The 19,838-nt window shown below is 43.8% G+C and overlaps 2 protein-coding genes across 3 annotated transcripts in view; one reads left to right on the top strand and one right to left on the bottom strand.

Moving 5' to 3' along the window:
- The window catches only part of BORCS5 (BLOC-1 related complex subunit 5), a 92,043-nt gene extending 82,775 nt beyond the window's left edge, over positions 1–9,268 (bottom strand). The window contains exons 1-2 of one of the 2 annotated variants that reach the window (XM_011223375.3): positions 9,183–9,268; positions 5,961–6,104 (exon numbers count right to left, since the gene is read on the bottom strand). In XM_011223375.3, the coding sequence (XP_011221677.1) occupies positions 5,961–6,104; positions 9,183–9,249 (211 nt within the window). In that variant the 5' untranslated portion in view covers positions 9,250–9,268. The other variant, XM_002917981.4, reaches the window with a different exon arrangement.
- A 7,524-nt stretch (positions 9,269–16,792) lies between these two features.
- Positions 16,793–19,838, top strand: part of MANSC1 (MANSC domain containing 1) — a 17,647-nt gene continuing 14,601 nt past the window's right edge. Inside the window, exon 1 of the mRNA XM_034645571.1 lies at positions 16,793–17,199. The gene's annotated coding sequence lies outside the window, so the exon portion shown is untranslated. The remainder of the gene's footprint in view (positions 17,200–19,838) is intronic.

The following is a 19,838-nucleotide window of genomic DNA, read 5'->3' as shown; positions in this document are numbered from 1 at the left end:
AATGGAAAAAGATATATACTATGCAAACAATAAGTGTGAGAAAGCTACAACGGCTGTATTAACACAAGACAAAATAGACTTCAAGATAGGAGATGATGCCATAGATAGACGGACAATTTCATAATAAAAGGACCAGTATAATAAACTTCAATGTGTGCATGCCTAATAACAGACTTCCAAAAGACTGGGAGAATAAAAGGTAGAGACAAACACAATCACAGCAGGAGATTTTAACACCTTTCTTTAAGTGGTAGAACTCATTAATTAAATACCATCAACCACACCTTAATGTAAAACAGTAGACCCAACAACTGCACAACACATTCTTTTCCAGTGTACATGAATGTGTCGTATTCACCTAATAAAATAAGGTCCTATAAATGTTTGTTGAATAAATGAAACGATCCAACACATACACAGGTGGAGGATGGGGCATGCTGAATTTAAAATAACAACTCTTCGTTGTATTGACCAGTCCATAGTTGGAGAAATGTACAAGAAGCTGAAGCCAAGGGGCTCCTGGGGGGCTCAGCTGGTTAAGCATCTGACTCTTGATTTCGGCTCAGGTCATGATCTTAGGATCAAGCCCCACGTCGGCCTCTGGATTCAGACCCTCTCCTTCTGCTTCTCCCCCCACTCATGCTTGCTCTCTTTAATAAATAAACAAATTCTTTAAAAAAAAAAAAAAAGAAGCAAAGCTGATGATGAGGACTTAGAATCATCTACATGTCTATGTTTCAAAATAAAACCCTTAGAACCACTGTTCTTCAAAAGAGCACTAGGCAATGCTGTGCAGAGAACAGAGGCTAGTGAGTGAGACCAAAAAACCAGAACACAATGTTGGGGGTGGATCATAAAGCTATAGGTTTAGTAAGTGGGGCAGAAACTTAAATATGGAAAAGAAGAGAAGAATGTAGACTGAGAAAAACTTAAAGCATGAAAAAAAGACCACTTCAATATAACCCTCCAAAACAAATGTTAACAAAACAATATACGTGAGAGCCAGACCAGACCATAGAACCTCAAGATTGGAAAAGGTAGAAAGGACATGGTGACATCGTGTAGTGGCCACAAAGTCAGTGAATCTGGCAGCAGAGATAAGAAGAGAAAGCATGGTAGCAGGAGGGGCAATGGAATCAAAAGAAGGTATTTTTGTCTTTTCCATTTAAAAGATGGGAAGATCTTTGGGGCGCCTGGCTGGCTCAGTCGGTTGAGCATCTGACTCTTGACTTTGGCGCAGGTCATGATCTCAGGGTCGTCAGAGGGAGCTCTGCATCAGGGCTCCAGCATGGAGTCCAAGTCAGCTTGAGATCATCTCTCTCCCTCTGGCTCTCCCTCCGCTCACGCACTCGCTCACTCTCTCAATAAATAAAATCTTTTTAAAAAAAGATGGGAAGATCTATATATTGGCACAAGAGGAAAGAGGCTCACTAAGCTAGATGCTAAAGACAAGGAAAGTACAGAAGCAAAGTCCTGGCAAATGGAGAAGAAAGTGAAATGGAAAGGCATTAAGTTTCAGAGAAAGGCATCGACATACCGGCTCTGAGATTTGATGGAAAGAAACAAGAACGGATGCACGCACAGACGCACTGAAGTGAGGGGAAAAGTGAGGCTGCTCTTGTTAAATGGCTCTGTCTTCTCAATTGGTTTAAAGGGATCATTCACCTAGTACTTCCAGCTCTTCTGAGTAAGGCTGACACTTGCTGATTAACGGTCATGTTTAAAAGGTTAACTGAAGAGGTATTACATACACAAATAACGTACAAGGTGATCAGGAATACATCATCAACTTTTCAAATATGGTATTCGGGGGGGAAATAGACTCTCAGGATCAACCCTAGCTAGAGGTCACCTTTACGCCATTCCAAGAGGACCAAGCTCTCAAATCCATTCTCTCTTCCCCTCCTTTGGCATCCCATTTCCAAAACAGAGCTAAAGTCTGACAGCTGGCAGAGGCAGGTGTCTGAGGAATGCGAAGACTCTCTCCCTTTATTTTATTTGTCTGGCTAAGAGATGAGTGGGTGAGAAAGATGTGAATAAACTCGTCATTTCAAATGTAGCTCCCTCGTGTTCTCCTCACTACCCTTTTCCATTGATTCATTCCTTCCCTGCTCCAGCCTCATGCACTAATTCTCAATGTTCTATGCCATTTGAGAGCCTTCACTGCTGTTCCATGAGATTCTGCTCCACCAAGAAAAGGCCCAGGCTCTTTTTTCACTGTCAAAATCTACTTCACATACATCATGTTCTTAACAACCAAACACAGAACTCCCAACAAAAGTGCTTAGCATTACTTAAGCATCTACACTGTATATGGCTGACTTTCTTTGCCAGTAAGGACAGTTTCTTCCTTAGGCAGCAAGACAATCTTATGTTGTATCCAAAGTCAGTAACAAAAATGATAGGTCAGTTGTAAAGAAGGTCCTATGTGTGTGTGTGTGTGTGTGTGTGTGTGTGTGTGTGTGTGTGCATGCATATATTCATCATTAGGAGTGAACAGAAAAATTATATAACTTTTTCAATTTTGCATTTCTCTTACGAATATTTCATTTCTATAGATTGACCAAAAAAAATCATGTGATTCATTAAAAAATACAAGTGGTTGAGTTTTAAGAGATTTATAGGGCTTGTTTAACCCTGGGAATCTAATTTGCATCAAATCTACATTTTGCTTTTGTGTTCTGTTGTGGCCATTTATTTCTACTTGTAATTTTTAAATTTTTCATCTTCTAGCAAATGCTTTACACTTCAAAATAAATTGCTAATTCAGAGACTGCTATGAAAAATAGAAATTCTTTTGGCTTAAATAAAAAGAGGAACAGATATTTGGCACCAATATAGAGCATAAATTATACTCTGGCATATTTATCCAAAAGGGTTAAGACCAAGGAAAGAATCTGCTTGCTTATTAAAAATGCAAACATTACCTCAGTCATACGAATAGCCCCTAAACTCGCCCAGCTCCTGCCTCTGCAGATCACCCACCAGCATTAGCACTACATCACATGACATTATGGAACAATAGTGAACTCTGTGTAATACTTGAATATATTGTTTTGAAAGAATAAACTGTCATTAACTTGAATAAAAAGCTTTCTGATATCAAACCTGGGGGGTACAGCCCTCACTGTGTGGCCTTTTTACTACTTTGAGAAATAGCCTCATCCTGAAAGCAGTAAAGGGTGAAAAAAGAGATTAGAGTATAAAGGCAACAGTGATGAGTGGCCCCTCCAGCAGCCCAGCAGGCAGACGGCAGGGCTTTAAATTACCAGGCAGAACAATGTCAAAGCAGGAGGCTCTGCAACAAATGCTGCACCTCAAAATCCAAACAACCTCACACCCATCATCCTATTTTCTTTTACAGTCCAGTGATCTTTATAATTGGCTTTGCTAGAATTGGAAACAGTCTTACTCCATGTACAAAACAGTTAAAAACTCAATGTCCCGATGCCATCCTGAGATGGGCTATCACTTCTAGCCATGTGACTTGAGGTAATGCATTCGCGCTCTCTGGGCCTCAATGTTTTAATCTATAAAATGGGAAGAATAACAACATCAGGCAGAGGTACAAGAAGGAGGGGAGAGGTTAGCTCCTACTATTATCATAATTATACTTATTATTTCCACCCAACTGTCCCCTTTCCCTGTCTTTTCTAATCAGTAAGAGGTTTCTTCTTCACCAGTGAAACACGAGCACTCACTTAAATGCTTGCTGACTTTCTTTTTCTTCTTGCAGTCTGGCCCCTACCACATGCGGCCATTTCTCTTTTCATGCCACCCTCAGCAAGTAATTGCTCCACCTTTCTTAGCCAAATCCCAAATCACTGCTTCACTGCAACCTGCCCCTCCGCAGCCTTCCCCTCTCTCACACCTATTTTCAATGTTCTCAACAACCAAGGTTCAAAGAGGGGAAAAACAAAGCCAGGGCAACACAGCCAGTGGGTAACCAAGCCCCAATTTAAATCCAGGTATCAATGCAACCAAGTCCAACTGCATTGCATTAACTGCACTGCGGTTCATCATTCACTGTTAGGGTTCCCGGTGATGATTTTAAATCTGAGGTTAGTTTCTCTGAACACCAAGCCTTCTCCTAGATGCTTCCCCTACTAGTCAATTCATTATCATAAAATAGGAATTATATTTCAAATGCTTAGAAAAGAAACACTATCCCAGGAAAGTGTTAAATATATCTCAAAATGCTGGGAGTTTTCTTGGGTTTTGTTTTTGCTTGTTTTTAGTATTTCCCTAAAGTGAGGACAAATATTGGTCACATAAAGGCTTCACCCAGGACTAGAAGACTTTGGGAGGACATAGTTAACAGGGAGCAGACGCATGAACCTGTGTGCCTGTGGGCAGTCCTATGTGCATGCCCGGAAGGGCTGGAGTACAGAATACAAGTGTCCACCTCTAAGTTTCTACAGATAAATTACATCTGATTGTCTTTTAATCTGATTGTACAAAGACATGTGGAGATGGAAATTTCATTAACATTGGCTTCTCTGGAGAATCACATTATCCCTCAAAATAATGAAAACTGTTAAGATGGGGAACAGGATGTAACGTGTTATTTCATGTAAGAACCAAAGAATTTCCCAAAGTCTAACACTGAGGCCTGTGGGAAAAGATTGAAAGCTTGTATTTCCTCACCTGTAAAGCAGATGAAGTGCTGGGAAGAATGAGATGATATATGGCTCATCTATAAAGCACTATTCGTTATTTTTGTTTTTTAGGTATAGTGAGGAATAGTGTAGCTAGAATTTGACATCAGCGCTGAAGGTTCAAGTTCAACCTATCTGCCAGCTGTCTGATCTGACACAAATCATTCAAACATACTTAACAATGTAAGGATTAAGAGGATGGCGTGTGTGTGTGTGTGTGTGTGTGTGTGTGTGTGTGTGTATAGGGGGTACCTTCCAATAAACATAGCTATATAAATGTTCAGAAGTTTTATATTATATAGTACCAGGTTAAGTAAACCAGGGCCTATGTTCATGTATATTTCCTAATCTTTTGGAGGAAAAGAGACAGAAAGAGGGATTCTTATAGTAGAAACCCCGTTCAGTTAATAGAAAACCATTGCCACTACTTAAGGGATATGAAAATAACATAAAATAAATGTATTAATATAAAATTAAAATACATAATGAAATTATCAGATGAATAATAAAATTCCTATTAAAAGGTAACTCTGGGTGGCAAAGGTGGTTGAGCGTCTGACTCTTGATTTTGGCTCAGGTCATGATCTCAGGATCAAGCCCTGCAACCAGCTCCCCACTCCTCGAGGAGTCTGCTTCTCTCCCTCTCCCTCTGCCCAACATCCTCCCCCCACCACGGCTCATGCACACTCGCTCGCAGTCTCTCAAATACATAAATAAATCTTTAAAAAATACAAATTAAAAAAGGTAACTCTACCTCAGTATATGCTAATCCTCTCATACATACCCTCGCCTCTCATACAAAATGGTTGTCAGGATTAATTATAAGTGTATCAGTGATTATAGAGATTTTCTCTATGGATCTGAACTAGTCAACCCATAGTCCAGACCACAAATAAGAGTGAAAATCTTTTCAAAGAAATATAACAGGTAAAGGCCAGCTCCAACATCATTCATTTACTCAGTCCCTACTTGATACCAGGCTCTATTCCAAGTGCTACGATTCAATAGTGAACAAAACACAGAAAGTTCCTACCATCATAGAGCTCACATTCTAACAGGGAAACAGACAGTAAACAAATAAGTAAACAATGCAGCAGATCAATGGTGATTAACTACTACGGAGAAAAACAGCCAGAAGGGTTTCACTTTATACAGGGCAGCCAAGGAAAGCTTCACCAAGACGATGCCATTTAAGCAAAGACCTAAAGGAGATGAGGAAGGCACATGGCTATTTGGGGAGAGTAGCGTAGCTATGCAAACCTTTCTAGCAGGTCCAGATAAGACAAAAAACCACGTTCTTACCTTTCAAAAGCGGCTGGAAGGTTGGAATCTCTTGCAACTTGATGACATCGGGATCGTTGCTGACATTCCGTGAGGGCTGGGAGCCTGGAGCTACAACCACAATATCGTCCATCTTGGCTCTATGCTTTGCTGGAGAAGGTGTCACTGCAAATGAAGTTACACTCTCAGGAGCTGCAAGTTAATTGGCCCCCCCTGCTTTACCAAAGCTGTTGTCAGTACTGTCATTAAAAAGAGTATTTCTATACAAAAAAATGCTAACTGTAGCTATCCTGCAGTGGGGGCTGGAAAAGGGGAGATGAATCATGAGGGACCTCTATTTTCTACTTAAGAAAACCTCAGGGGCGCCTGGGTGGCACAGCGGTTAAGCGTCTGCCTTCGGCTCAGGGGGTGATCCCGGCGTTCCAGGCTCGAGCCCCACATCAGGCTCCTCCGCTATGAGCCTGCTTCTTCCTCTCCCACTCCCCCTGCTTGTGTTCCCTCTCTTGCTGGCTGTCTCTCTCTGTCGAATAAATAAAACAAATAAATCTTTAAAAAAAAGAAAACCTCAAACGTTACAGGAACCTATAACATGTATGAAATTGCTTTTGTAACTAAAAGTATCTTATTATTCAGCACACAAAAATATAGGTAGATTATGTTTTAAATTTTTATTTCTTTGATCTTCCTGACATTGTCCTTATTTTGCCAATGAGAAAATGAGGGTGTAAAATTTGGCTGTGACCCACCCAAAGTCAATAGTGCTAGAAAAACAGGAAAGGAATTGGAGGTCTATGGGATATCGGTATCTGTGGCCCATCCTGTGAAACTGAGGTTGCAAGCTGTCTAGCCACTTTATCACAGCAAGCCAGGTATATTTAATACATCTTACTCGTGGGGGAAAAAATCCTGGTTCTTAACCCTCTATGATGGGTCTATTCCTGAGGCATCAGCCCCCCCATCCTTACCGTTACAAACATTAGTCCAAGAAGGGCAGAAATAAATAGTAGGTCCATTCTAGGCTAAGGCCAAATTCAGAAATTTATAGGGTTGCTAGACAGGCAGTTCAATATCAGGTCCTTTGAGAGTAAGTAAAGCATTTGTAGGGAACTGATTCAAACTACCAACAACTTCCTAGACCAATATATCCTCCTCTCCTCTAATATCTTCCGGGTTAGGACAAGAACAAACCTTTAAAGTGGTTTACCCTCTAGAAGGCAAGCTCATCATAGTCATGTCTCAAAGGCTGACGCTGGGCTATCACAGAACTGCCCTGCCTCCTGGAGGCTAGAGTCTCCTGTGGATTGGCATTTACTCTTTGAAAATCTCTGCTACTTTTACTGCTCTTCAAGAAGTACCTCTTAACCTTTTTTGGAATTTCCCTAACATTTCACAAATCCCAAGCCAGAAATCTTTTCTGCTATAAATTAAGTGATTTCTTCTTCCCCAGAACTCAGCGGAAAACAGATTTCACTGGGTTCTAGCTAACCTCTATCACCTGTAAAATGGGGCTGTAAGGATTAAATGCAGATGCATGTAAACCACTTAGTACAAGGGGAATTGGCAAATTCTAACCTATGCTATTGGTTAGTATGCTACAGTACTAGAGTTCACGCTGTTGGTCAGTAGGTGAGCAAGCATATTAAAAAGATGCCACACTTCTTCCCCTCAAATATGCTTCTGGACTGACACAGAGGCAAGAAAATAAAGGGTAACAACTATTACTGTATTTTCTGTAACAGATCAAATATTCTGGGCCTTCCAGGGAAATAGAAGGATGCAGCAAAGCTAGTAGACGCTGCTCACCATTGAAAGCTGTCCCAATATAGCCCCCATATGAGGGTCTGAACTAGTCTTGAAGGACACACTTCAGTGTGGAATAACCCTAGATCTGTCAGCTTCTACATTTCTGAATTACAGACCCTACCACGCAGAGAACAGTTCTATGTATTTAAAGACAGTTGTGGATTCTAAGACCATCTAGCACTTCTCTTTTTCCATCTGTAAAACAAGGTTTAAAATTTCATAATATATACAAATATTAAATCATTAGACTGTACACCTGAAAGTAATAGGTTATATTTAGGCTCCAGATTTAATCCAATTTGGATTAGCAACTCGAGTGTATCCACAGCAGTCCCAGTTGTCCTATGGTTTATGGCCCCTCCCCCCAAAAAAGGAGCATATGATCCTCAATTAAGCATCAGCTGTTCTATTTATTGAGTGCTTACTATATTCCTAGCACAATAATCTTCCCATTCCTATCTGAAACGCTGGGAGAAATCTTAAATTCGGACGGGGTAAGAATAGAGAAAAACCACCAGAGCTGCCCAACTGCTATAGTATTAGAAAGGGAGTCGAGACACTTCTTCAAGGGAAAATGCAGTTTCTGGAAATGTTTGCACCCCAGGGTTCAGAGCGATTGTACACCTGTCACACATCCCTTCTGAAAAGGAACCTCTAAGACCCACTTTAAGAAAGAACATGTTCTTAGAGGTCCTGTCTATGATCCATCCACTGTGTGAGCCAAATCTCACGGTGTCAGTTCTAAGTACTAACGCCAAAAATTAATTAGGTCGTCCTGTAAAGAGGAGGCGGAGCTGGGATAAACAGCCGCTTTGAAAATAAATAATAGGCTTGGGCGCACAGCTGGTTTAGCTTGCAGTCACAGGCACTCACGCCCATCAGGGGAATGACGACTAGGACAGACGGTGACTTTTTTCTTTTTTCAAGAAAAAAGCACGGTGAGGGCTTTCTGTGCGTTCGTGTCCGCAGTCCCAGTCCCCACTAGGCTGGGAAGCAGCCCCCTCCGCAAGCAGACAGGGCCGGCTGGAGGAGGGTGGAAGTTAGGACACCGACCTGAGGAGTTCAGATCGTTGGGTCGGCTCTCGACCTCGGAGCTCTGCTCACTGCCCATGGTGCCGGCAGCGGTGGCAGCGAAGGAACGTTGGGCCAGGCGGTCACCGCTCCGGCGGCGGGACGACTGGGCAGGGGCCGGGGACAGGGATGCTACACAGAGTGTGGGCGCCGCTGCAGGGCCGACCTGGGGAGACGACGCGCCCGGCCCACGCGGGTGCGCGGGCGGCGGGGGACCGAAGCCCTTATTTGGGGAACAGACACGGAAGGAAGCGCAGCGCAGCTGCACGAAGCTTGCCCGCTTTCTTCGGGGGACCCTAAAGGGAGGGGGTGGAGAACGCCCGGCTTCATCCGCGCTAGCGGCCGGCGGGCGGCGCCGCTTTCACTCACTCGCTCGTGCGCCGCAAGCTCGCTCCTTCCGGGACGCGGATTGGCGGCGCTGGCTGCGCGCGGCCATCAGTTCCGGGTTGGAGAGCCCTACGCCCCCGCCCAAGGGAGGGCGGGTAGGGTGACTAGGGCGTTGCAGCCTTAAAGGGCCCGACCACCTCAAAGCCAGAACCGCCCGAAAGAGTAAGGCTTTCCCTAGTGTAATGATGTGTCGCCTTTAAGCATCACCCATATTTTGGCACTTAATTGTTAGAACTTTATTAAGGGCGGGATTGTTTGTTTTCTTTTGTTGAGATATAATTGACGTATAACATTTTATTAGCTTCAGGTGCACAGCCTAGTGATTCAGTGTTTATATAGAGAGCAAAATTTTAAACCCTGTGTACAGATGGAGAGAGGTCCTAGATTGATTGAGGATTAGAACCCATAACTGTCTGCATACGAATCTTCTGTTTCAGTTCCAGAAGCTAGGAGTTCGGCAGTGGAGAACCATGCAAAAAATATAGATGGTGAAGGAAGGATCTGGAAGTGAGAGAAAAGCGAAGAAATAAAAAATACCGATTCACGTTATGGTGTGTATGCACCCTCAGAGGAAAGCGGATGCCCCAAATTGGTTTCTGGGGACCTTAACAATTATCCACAAGCCATTCTGAAACCAGCAAAGGTGAAGGTAGAATACAAGTAATACAAAATGGGAACTTCTGTTTTGGGCAAATCAAGGACGGAGACCTAGCGATGCAGTGCCACCACAGAAGTTGGGTGGCTTTGGGATTCTCAGAACTTTGCGACTTGTTTTATATTATTTCCCTCATGAAATTTCAAGTAAATGTCCTAAGATTTTATATTTATAAATATAATCTCAGAAGGAATACCAAGTGAACTGTATGATTAAGCCCTTTCTACTCTACGGTATCATAGACATTTTGCCTATGTTACCTTATTTAGTTTTCAAAGCAACCCTGAGGCCCACAAATGGGTAACTTCCTCAGGGTCACCAGGTAGTAAATGGTGGAACTAGGATTTAGGACTGCCTGATTTCAAATTCATGCTCTTTCCTCTACTCACCATTGCAATATTATGAGCAAAGTGCAAATGAATGTAAATTCAGTACTTGGTGGGAATATGAGGAAAGAGCTAAAACCTGCCTGAGAGATAAAGTAGGCTCTAGGAGGTGGTGTTTGACTATAGTCCTGAGGCTTCCATAAACTACCAGGCTGATGGGACCATTCCTTCCTGGAGAAAGCCCCTGGCTCCTCTCCTATGTCTGCCATCTCTGGGGGTGGGCAAGAGAGGAGGGAATAGGGGAATACAACTTATGTTCTGGCTCTTGCCCCCTCTTTTCCACGTCAAAGTATATTTATTTTGTGTTCCATGCCCTAATCCACACTGATGTGATGGTGTTTTTTATGCTTCCCGTTGGATGAACATTTCATTCTACACTCACCATTGTAAACATTCTCAACTGAAGAATGAACAAATATATCATCCTATTCTCTCCTGGCCTGCAAGATCGCTGCTGGGAAATCTCATCACCTTATAGGGGTTCCCTTATATGAGAAAAAATGTGTTTCTCTTTCTGCTTTAAAAATTATCTTTGTCTTTGATTTTAGATAGTTTTCATTGTAACATGTCTTGGAGAAGATTGTTTTGGATTGAAATTTTGGGTTACCCTATCCCTATTATCTTCATAATCTTGGATATCCGAATTTCTCCCCAGGTTTGGGAGGTTCTCAGCCATTATTTCCTTACATATGCTTTCTGCTCCTTTCTTCCTCTTTTCTCTTTCTGGGACTCCAGTGATATGTACACTGTTTCTCTTGATGGGGCCCAGTAAGTACCATAGGGACTTTCTTCATTCCTTTTCATTCTTTTTTTTTTTTTTTTTTTTTTTTTTTTTTTTTTTTTTTTTTTTTTTTTTTTTTTGCTTTTTGCTTTTTGCTCCTCTGACTAGGTGATTTTAATTGATCTGTCTTCTAGTTCACTGATTCCTACTTCTGTTCGGTCAACTAAGCTCTTGTAGCCCTGTGCTAAATTTTTCAATTCAATCATTGTATTTTTCAGCTCCAGGATTTGTTTGGTTCTTTTTTATGTTTTTTGTATCATTGTTGAGCTTCTCATTTTGTTCTTGTATTGTTGCTCTGATACTATTAAATTGTCCGTTCATGTTCTTTTGCTCTCTGAGCATCTTTAGAACAATTATTTTGAATTCTTTGTTGGACAGTTTCTGGCTCTCCATTTCCTTGGGACTAGTTACTGGAAGTTTACTGTATTCTTTTGCTAGAGTCACGTATCTCTGATTCTTCATCATCCCTGTAGCCTTGAATAGGTGTCTGCACATTTGAAGCAGTCACCTCTTCCAGACTTTATGGACCGACTTTGATAAAGGAAGACTTTCACCCATGGGTGGGGGCTTGCTAAGAGCATGCTGTGACCCTGGCTCTAGTGGTACACAGTACCAAGTGTGGGGGGTGCAGCAACTCTGGAAGGGAAAGGGCATGATGTCTCTTTGGCTTAGGCCACTGGGGTCTACAGCATTGACGACCATGTGGTGAGCACCACAGGGGGTCTGCAGTGTCTACGAGGGCTGTTGGGGTCCTCAAGCAGCACCTCTAGGTCCAGCAGCTAGGAACCTGGGGCTGGCAGCTGAAGGGGCTTGTGGTAGTGTGCGGTGATATGCACTTGGCTGTGGGGAAACAGCTGCAGACATACATGGAGTGGTGGAAGCCAGGGCAGGCAGCAAGGGCCGATGTCAACTCCATGCTCAATGGCAGCTGCAGAGACTTTGGCTGTCAGTCTGCACTAACAGTGGCTGCTAGATCTTGTCAGGCACATAGCAGTGGAGACTAGTGACCAGGGGTAGGGCTAGGGTATGCTGGTACACAGCCAGAGGGTCCAGCTGCCGGTAAGCACAGTGATGCAGGCCATGACAGTGATGCAGGCCCACAAGCAGCTGCAAAGGCCCTGGCTGTCAGTGTGCTCTCCTGTGGTTATGCCATCTCCTTTCAGGCACGGGCACTGCAGTAGAGGCTGGTTATGGGTATCAGGCAGGTGGTGTGCAAGTGTGCAGCTGGGGGGACTAGCCCTGAGTGCACACACACGGTGGAGGTCAGCCACGAAGCTCTAGGCTGGCGTCTTGCACTTGCACAGCTGCAGAGGCCTAGGCTGGCAGCCACTGTGGCTCCTGGCCTGGGCTGAGGGTAGGAGGGAGCAGGGAGGGACTCAGGTGGCTGATGTCAGTGAATATGAATGCCTGTGTGACAAAAGCTGGTAAGACCTGCAAGGTCTTGATATTGGTGTCTTTGGGGGTAAAAGCTGCTCAGTTTGGCTGCAGAGCAGATCACTGTGAAGCATGATTGCTCCCATCTCATGGCACCAAGGAAGACCTTGTTCCTAGCAGTTTCTATCTGTCTATATGTCTCAGCTTTGCCAGCGGGGTGAGACTGAAGTGGGACCTTTGTGCACTTTCCTGTGAGTCTGGAGAAGCTGGTCATTCACTCTACTCTTCCTTTCCTGGGAAGGAGAACTCTTTCTAGCTGGGAGGTTTCCTCTTGGTGCTGAGCAATGCTGGTTTGGAGGATGGGATGATGCAATCAAAATGAAGCTATTTTCCTCCTCCTCATGTGTGATTATTCTCAAGTTTTTTTGTTGTCCTGTATGGCTGATGCTCCCTAAGTGGATGCCAGAACTCTCCCAGAGCTGTTTTTGTTTGTGGGTAAATGTCTAATTGTTGATCTTTTTGTAGGGACAGTGGCTGAGATCTCCTACATTACCAATTTTTTTTCCCACCGAGTAGATAAATAAAATGTGGTATATCCATAGAATATTATTTGCCTCCCACCAAAGATTGAAGTACTAAAACATGCTACGACGAGGATAAACCTTAAAAACATTATTCTATTGGAAAAGATCCCATAACAAAAGATCGCATATTATAGATTCCATTTATATGAACTATCCAGAAGAGGCACTAGAGACACAAAAATAGATGAGTGGTTGCATAAAGCTGAGGAGGAGGGGTGTGGAGGGAGAAAGGGGGAGTAACTGTTAATGGGTATAGGGGTTTCTTTCTGGGAGTGATGAAAATGTTCAAAATTTATTGTGGTGATGGTTGTACAACTCTGAATATATTAAAAACCACTGAATTGTACAATTTATTTTTTAAGATTTTACTTATTTATCTGAAAGAGACTGAGAGAGAGCCTGTACACCCGCACGCACAAGCAGGGGGGAGGGGCAGGAGAGGGAGAAGCAGACTCCCCGCTGAGTAGGAAGCCTGCCTCATGGGGCTCCATTCGAGGACCCTGAGATCATGACCTGAGCCGAAGACAGGCGATGCTTAACCAACTGAGCCACCCAGGCGCCCCTGAATTGTACAATTTTATTAGGTGAATTGTATGGTATGTGAATTATATCTCAGTAAAGCTGTTATCAGAGAATGGATATAAAAATACAAAATGTCTTCATTCCTTGAGTCAACATTTACTGATAGCCTATAAGATGCCAGGCATTTGCTAGAGGCTAGGAATAAGCGATCCAACAAGACCCAGTCCCTAAACTTAGGAAGCTTACAGTCTGGTAGCAAGAAAATTAACTGGGAATTTATAATTTAAGGATTCTGCTGGAGGGGCTTTAGAGGTAGAAGACATTTGGAACTGATGCCTTATGGCACCTTTAAAATCATTTCCGCATGAACAGCAACCTATGTGACTTACAGACGCAATTGAACGGACTTTTTGGGTTTATAAAGCACTTTCATAATGATGAGGGAAACAAAAGCAAGAGAAAATGTAGCTTAAATTAAATCCCCTTACAGCTTGCAGCCCACTGATAGATAACTGAAACATGCAGAGGAACCCATGGCTGCCTTAATGTTTACGTTTTATTAAAGACTAAAAGTAACCTTAGCTTAACAGCAGCTAGCCCCTTAAGGTCCTGAAGGCCTTGCTTCCAAATTCCTTAGAGACTTACTCTACCCCTAACCTCCGCTAATTAAAAAATATAAATAACCAGTCACTCCTCACAATCCCAGTGCAGCTCTTTCTGCCCATGGGTCCTGTCGCTGCGCTATAATAAAATTACATTTTGCACCAAAAAGGTCTCAATAATTCTTTCTTGGCCATTTGCTCACGAACCCAAAAACTTCCAAATTTCATCAATAATATTGGCCCTGTATGACCTGCCTATAAAGTAGATTATGGTGTCTCAATTTTACATAGAAGTTAAGGAATTTATTCTTGATCACAAAGCTAGTAAGTAATAAAACCAGGATTCGAATTTTCTGAAGTTCATTATGCCTCTATAATTCCAGACTAGCTGCTCCTCCCATATCTCTGTATTGCCTGGCACTCCAGCCAGCCAGTCTCCTACACCATAAATCTGCTTACCCCTACCCCACATCCAACCAGTCACAAGTCTCGAGAGTCTCTCTCCTTAATTTCTCTTCTAACCTCCATACCCTGTTCAGGGCCTCCTCACTTCTTCCATTTCTTGGAAAGCAGAAGGCCTCTGGCTTCACCTCCTTCAATCCATCCTACATATGGCTAGCAGACAGAATTTTTAGAATATTAATAAATTCTCTGGACCTATAAAAACCTTCAGTAACTCCCCATGGCTTCAGGATACAGTTTAAAATTTGGCATCTGAGAACTTTCTTGCTCTGAGCCCGGTCTTTCTCTCTATTCCTCTCTGTACACAGGGAAACTTCGTGCCAGTCAGGATACAATTCTCTGAATACTCACGCCATTTTCTCTGTCTGGAATATTCAGCCTTTTTCCTCTCCCTCTAGCTAACCGAACTTCATCCTTCAGTGTTAACTTATGGTTGAAAACTTAAGTCCACACAAAACCTACCCATGGATGTTTATGGCAGCTTTATTCACAATTGCCTAAACTTGGAAGCAACCAAGATGTCCTTCAGTAGGTGAATGGATAAACAAATCAGTAAATCCAGACAATGGAATATTACTCAATGCTTAAAAGAAACAAGCTATTAAGGCATGAAAAGACATGGCGGAAACTCAAATGCATCTTACTAAGTGAAAGAAGCCAATCTGAAACGGCTACACACTGTATGATTCCAACTATAGGACATCTGGAAAAGGCAAAACTATGGCAATAAAAAGACCAGTGATTGCCAGGGGTTGTGGTGGGGGAGGAATGAATAGGCTGAGCACAGAAGAAAAGGCAATGAAAATACCTTGGGGGCGTCCGGGAGGTTCAGATAGCTAAACGTCTCTGTTTGGCTCAGGTCGTGATTTCCGGGTCCTGGGATTGAGCCCCACCCACATCAGGCTCCGGGCTCAGTGGGGAGTCTGCTTCTCCGTCTGCCTCTCCCCTCGGCTCATGCTGACTCTTTTTCTCTCTCTTTCTCTCTCTGTCTCTCTCTCTCTCTGTCTTTCTCTCTCTGTCTCTCTCTCTCAAATGAATAAATAAAATCTTAAAAAAAAGAAATACTTTGTATGATCTTATAGTGATAGATATACATCATTACACATTTGTCAAAATCCACGGAGTGAAATACATTAAGAGTGAACATAAGGTAAACTATGGACTTTGGAAACTTTTTTTTTTTTAAGGATTTTATTTATTTATTTGACAGAGAAAGAGCGAGAGAGCACAAGCAGGGGGAGCGGCAGAGGGGGAGGGAGAAGCAGACTCCCCACTGAGCAGGAGCCAGATTGGGGGTGGATCCCAGGATCCTGGGATCTTGACCCCAGCAGAGAAGGCAGACGCTAACCACTGATCCACCCAGGAGCTCCTGGTAAGTCACTCTTTAAAACCAAGTATTTGCAACATTGTTGTAACAAAAGCAGATCATCCTCTGGATTCAACTGGTAGAGTTACTTTCATACAAAGGACCTTTGTTCACATGTATTTTCAGTCAAGGTATGCCTCCTAGTAGCTATTGGTTAAAACCAGACCGGCTGTATCAGGCCTAGAATAATAAGTTACAATGGCTTAATGCTTTAGGTTTGCAAGCTCTTCACACTGACCAGGTGGAGATGTTGTCTAAGGCTTGGACCTTTGGCGAGTTACCAAACCAGTGGTTTGATAAAGTTGCAACTGTTTGCACTTATAAGAGGTGGGGGTGAGCGAGCATGGATTTAGAAACACATTTCTACAACCTATGCCCTAGTAGTTCCTTTCCATTCGTTCACTCAACAAATACATTTTAGTTAAATATTTACTGAGTACCTATCACATACCAAGTACTATGCTAAATGTCAGGGGATACGTTTTAGTAACTATAGCAGACACCATTATTTTCATTATTATCTGTACCTATAAACGGTAAATTCGGGCGGAATCCGGATGCCTTCGTTGAGGCTTGACTTGCAGGACATTTAACTCCAGAGCTGCCAACTCTCATTGTGGAACCCCTATGCCTGGAATGATCGAAACAGAATTCCCATTACCGAGCCCCCCCGCCCCATAGAAAGCCCCGTGAACTCCCAAGTAGAGAAACTGCACTCAGAGGTGGCTCTGGGAAGGGGAACTAGACCAGGACACAGCGCGGAGAGGCAGACTGCAGTGCACACGTTTTGTACTGTTTGACTTTCCTCTGGTGTGATCGCGAGTTCTGCGGCCTCCGGAACGAGCGGGCGCGGCTGCAGACCTGCGGACACCCCCGCGGGTCGTGCCCACGCCCCTTGCAGAGGCAGTTGCGGGGCGGGGGGTGAGAGGCAACAGCCAGCTCGGTCCCGGGCTCAGCGCGATCGCAGGGTGCAAGGAGCCACCGCGCGGAGGGGCTCCCGGGGGACCGACCGCGCTCCAAGTGGCGAGGAAGCAGCTCCGGGTTGCAGGGCAGGAATGTGCCCTTCCCCCTCCGGCCAACTTTCGGCCGCAGCAACGGAAGCAGGAACTGGCTAAGCACATAAGCCGCGGGCGGGCGGGAGCTGCGGAGCATCCCTGCGGCCCTGGCCAAGACGCGCGCGCGGATCTGCCGCTCCTTGCCCGCGAGCGCCCCGGAGCTGGCCTCGCCCGGGTAGGACACAGGGGCCCCCGGGGCCTGTCGCTGCCAGGTAAAGGCGTCGCCGCCCTCCTCTCCAGGCGGACCGCGGGCTGCGCCGCCACCGCTGAGAGCGAGCCCCCCTCCTTTCCTGGCGCTCCCCTCTACCTCTCCGGGAGCGCCAAGACCCGGGCTGGGGCGAGGAAGGGCTGGCTGGGGGTATTGATGGGGCTGCGGCCCCCCAGAGGGGATCTCCAGTCTCCCACAGCAACACCTGTCATAAATAGCACTGGCTCCGCGTCGTCATCAGGAGGGGCAGAAGAATGCTCAGTAAGCGGCTTGCATTTCCTCAAAGGAAGGGAAAGAAAATGATTTCCAGTATTCGACAGTTCTGTTCAAGTGCGTTTTAGGGAGCATAGGAAGCAGGCGTTAAAGCTCAGGTGCTTCCTCTCGCTCCCACCTGTATCCCTTTCCCCCTCTCTTTCAATAGAATTCAACTTGGCTGTGGACCTTTAAGGCTTAAGTACTCATGATTAGAAGAATGACTTTACCTAAGGGTTGTTGAGCATCTTGAGCGAGGTAAACTTCAGGACTTCTTGCAGTCCAGGCCCTAGAAAGGTGCTGCCAACAGAAACCACAGCTCCTACCCCATCCCCTCGCGTAGTTCCGGCTTCTTTGCAGGAACTCCGGGAGAGATTGTCAGAATCCGTTCAAAGCAAAGTGTTGGCCTGGTTTTCCTCTTTCGTTCCTGTTTGGTTTTCTCGAGGGCTAGCAAAGAGCCTAGGGAAATGTGTCAGCATAAACAGATAGCTTGTGCCAGGAGTCTTAACCTGGAGAAGCCGTGGATAGTATTCAGAAAGTCTGAGAACTTCGGTGCGAACATTTATCATTTTAGTAGCCTCTAACCGAAATGGAGCTTGTCCTCTAAGAGGCACGGAGTCAAAAGCCATAGTAGAGTTAGAGGCAGCTGTAATCTGTCACCAGCAGGAATCACAGGTGTTTTCATATGATTTTACTTATTACACAGATCTCAAGTATCATGTACATTCAACAATTCTTGCAAATTATGGCAGTCATTAGGGGCGCCTGGGTGGCTCGGTCAATTGGGCCTCAGACTCTTGATTTTAGCTCAGTCATGATCTCAGGGTTGTAAGATCAAGCCCACTGGGGCTTGGTGCTCAGCGTGGAGTCTGCTTGTCCCTTTCCCTCTGATCTTTTCTCCACTTGGGCTCTCTCTCTCTCTCTCTCTAAAATAAATAAATAAAATGTTCCAGATTATGGCTGCTATTAGATGTACCACTTGTTATTATATAGGTTAATAAAGAAGCACAAATATCCCACAATGGTTTCTATTTTGACTGAAAATAGGACTAATTTTTTTTTTTTTAAAGATTTTATTTACTTGAGAGCGAACATGAAAGGGGCAGGGAGGAGGGAGAAGGAGAGGCAGGCTCCCCGCTAAGCAAAGAGCCGGATGTGGGGCTTGATCCCAGGATCCTGGGATCATGATCTGAGCTGAAGGCAGCTGCCTACCTAACTGAGCCACCCAGGCACCCCTGAAAATGGGGTTAATAATGGGATCTATCTCATAAGAATTGGGAATCTATCTCCTTAGGACTCTTATAAGGATTCAATGACATGACACATGTACAGTGCTTAGCATAGAGACTGGCACGTGAGAAACGTAAATGTTACTTATTTGACTGTTTATAAAAGTTGGACACAATAGCAAGGAAGGTCTTGGACTTGTACTGTTACTGTATGTGGGTAATATTTTTTTTTTTTTTGCTTTTTAACATCTTTTTTTTTTATATTAGAGATCACACTTCTTTTTTTTTTTAAGATATTATTTTTAAGTTATCTCTATACCCAACGTCGGGCTCAAACTCACAGCCCAGAGACCAAGAGTTGCATGCTTCACCCACTGAGCCAGCCAGGCGCCCCCAATATTAGGGATCGCTCTTTGCCTTGTACCATTCTGTAGGTTTTGACAAATGTAAAGTCATGTAACAACCATTACAGGATCCTATAGAACGACCTCACTACTCTCAAGATCCCCTGTGCTCCACCTATTCATCCCTCCCTTCCTCTGCCTGGCAACCACTAATATTTTCACTCTTGATATAGTTTTGCCTTTTCCAGAATGTCATATAGTTGACAAGGAGCCATACATTTCACACTGGCTTCTTTCACTTAGCAATACGCAATCATGTTTCCTCTATGTCCTGTTGTGGCTTGATAGCTCATTTCTTTTTACTACTGAATAATGTTCTGTGTGGATATACCACAATTTATTTATCCATTCACCTTTTGAAGAAACATCTTGGTTGTTTCCAGTTTTTGGCAATGATGTATAAAGTTACTATAAACATTTGTATGTAGATTTTTTAGGATTTGGTATTGTCAGTTTTCTGGATTTTAGTCATACTAAGAGGTGTATAGTGGTATCTCGTTGTTGTTTTAATTTGCAGCTCCCTAATGACTGTGATGTTGAGCACCTTTTCACATGCTTGTCATCCGTATTTCTCCTTTGGTGAGGTGTCTGCTCACTTTGTCCATTTTTAATTGGGTTGTTTTCTGAGTTTTTGTATATTTTGTATATTTTAGCTACTAGTCCTTTATCAGATATTTTGCAAATATTTCTCCCAATCTGAGGTTTATCTTTTTTTTTTTAAGATTTTATTTATTTATTCGACAGAGATAGAGACAGCC

This window comes from Ailuropoda melanoleuca, chromosome 16, assembly GCF_002007445.2.
Source record: "Ailuropoda melanoleuca isolate Jingjing chromosome 16, ASM200744v2, whole genome shotgun sequence".
Lineage (NCBI taxonomy): Eukaryota > Metazoa > Chordata > Mammalia > Carnivora > Ursidae > Ailuropoda > Ailuropoda melanoleuca.
Note: the sequence above shows the minus strand (reverse complement) of the source record. Positions and strands in the feature narration are given on the sequence as shown.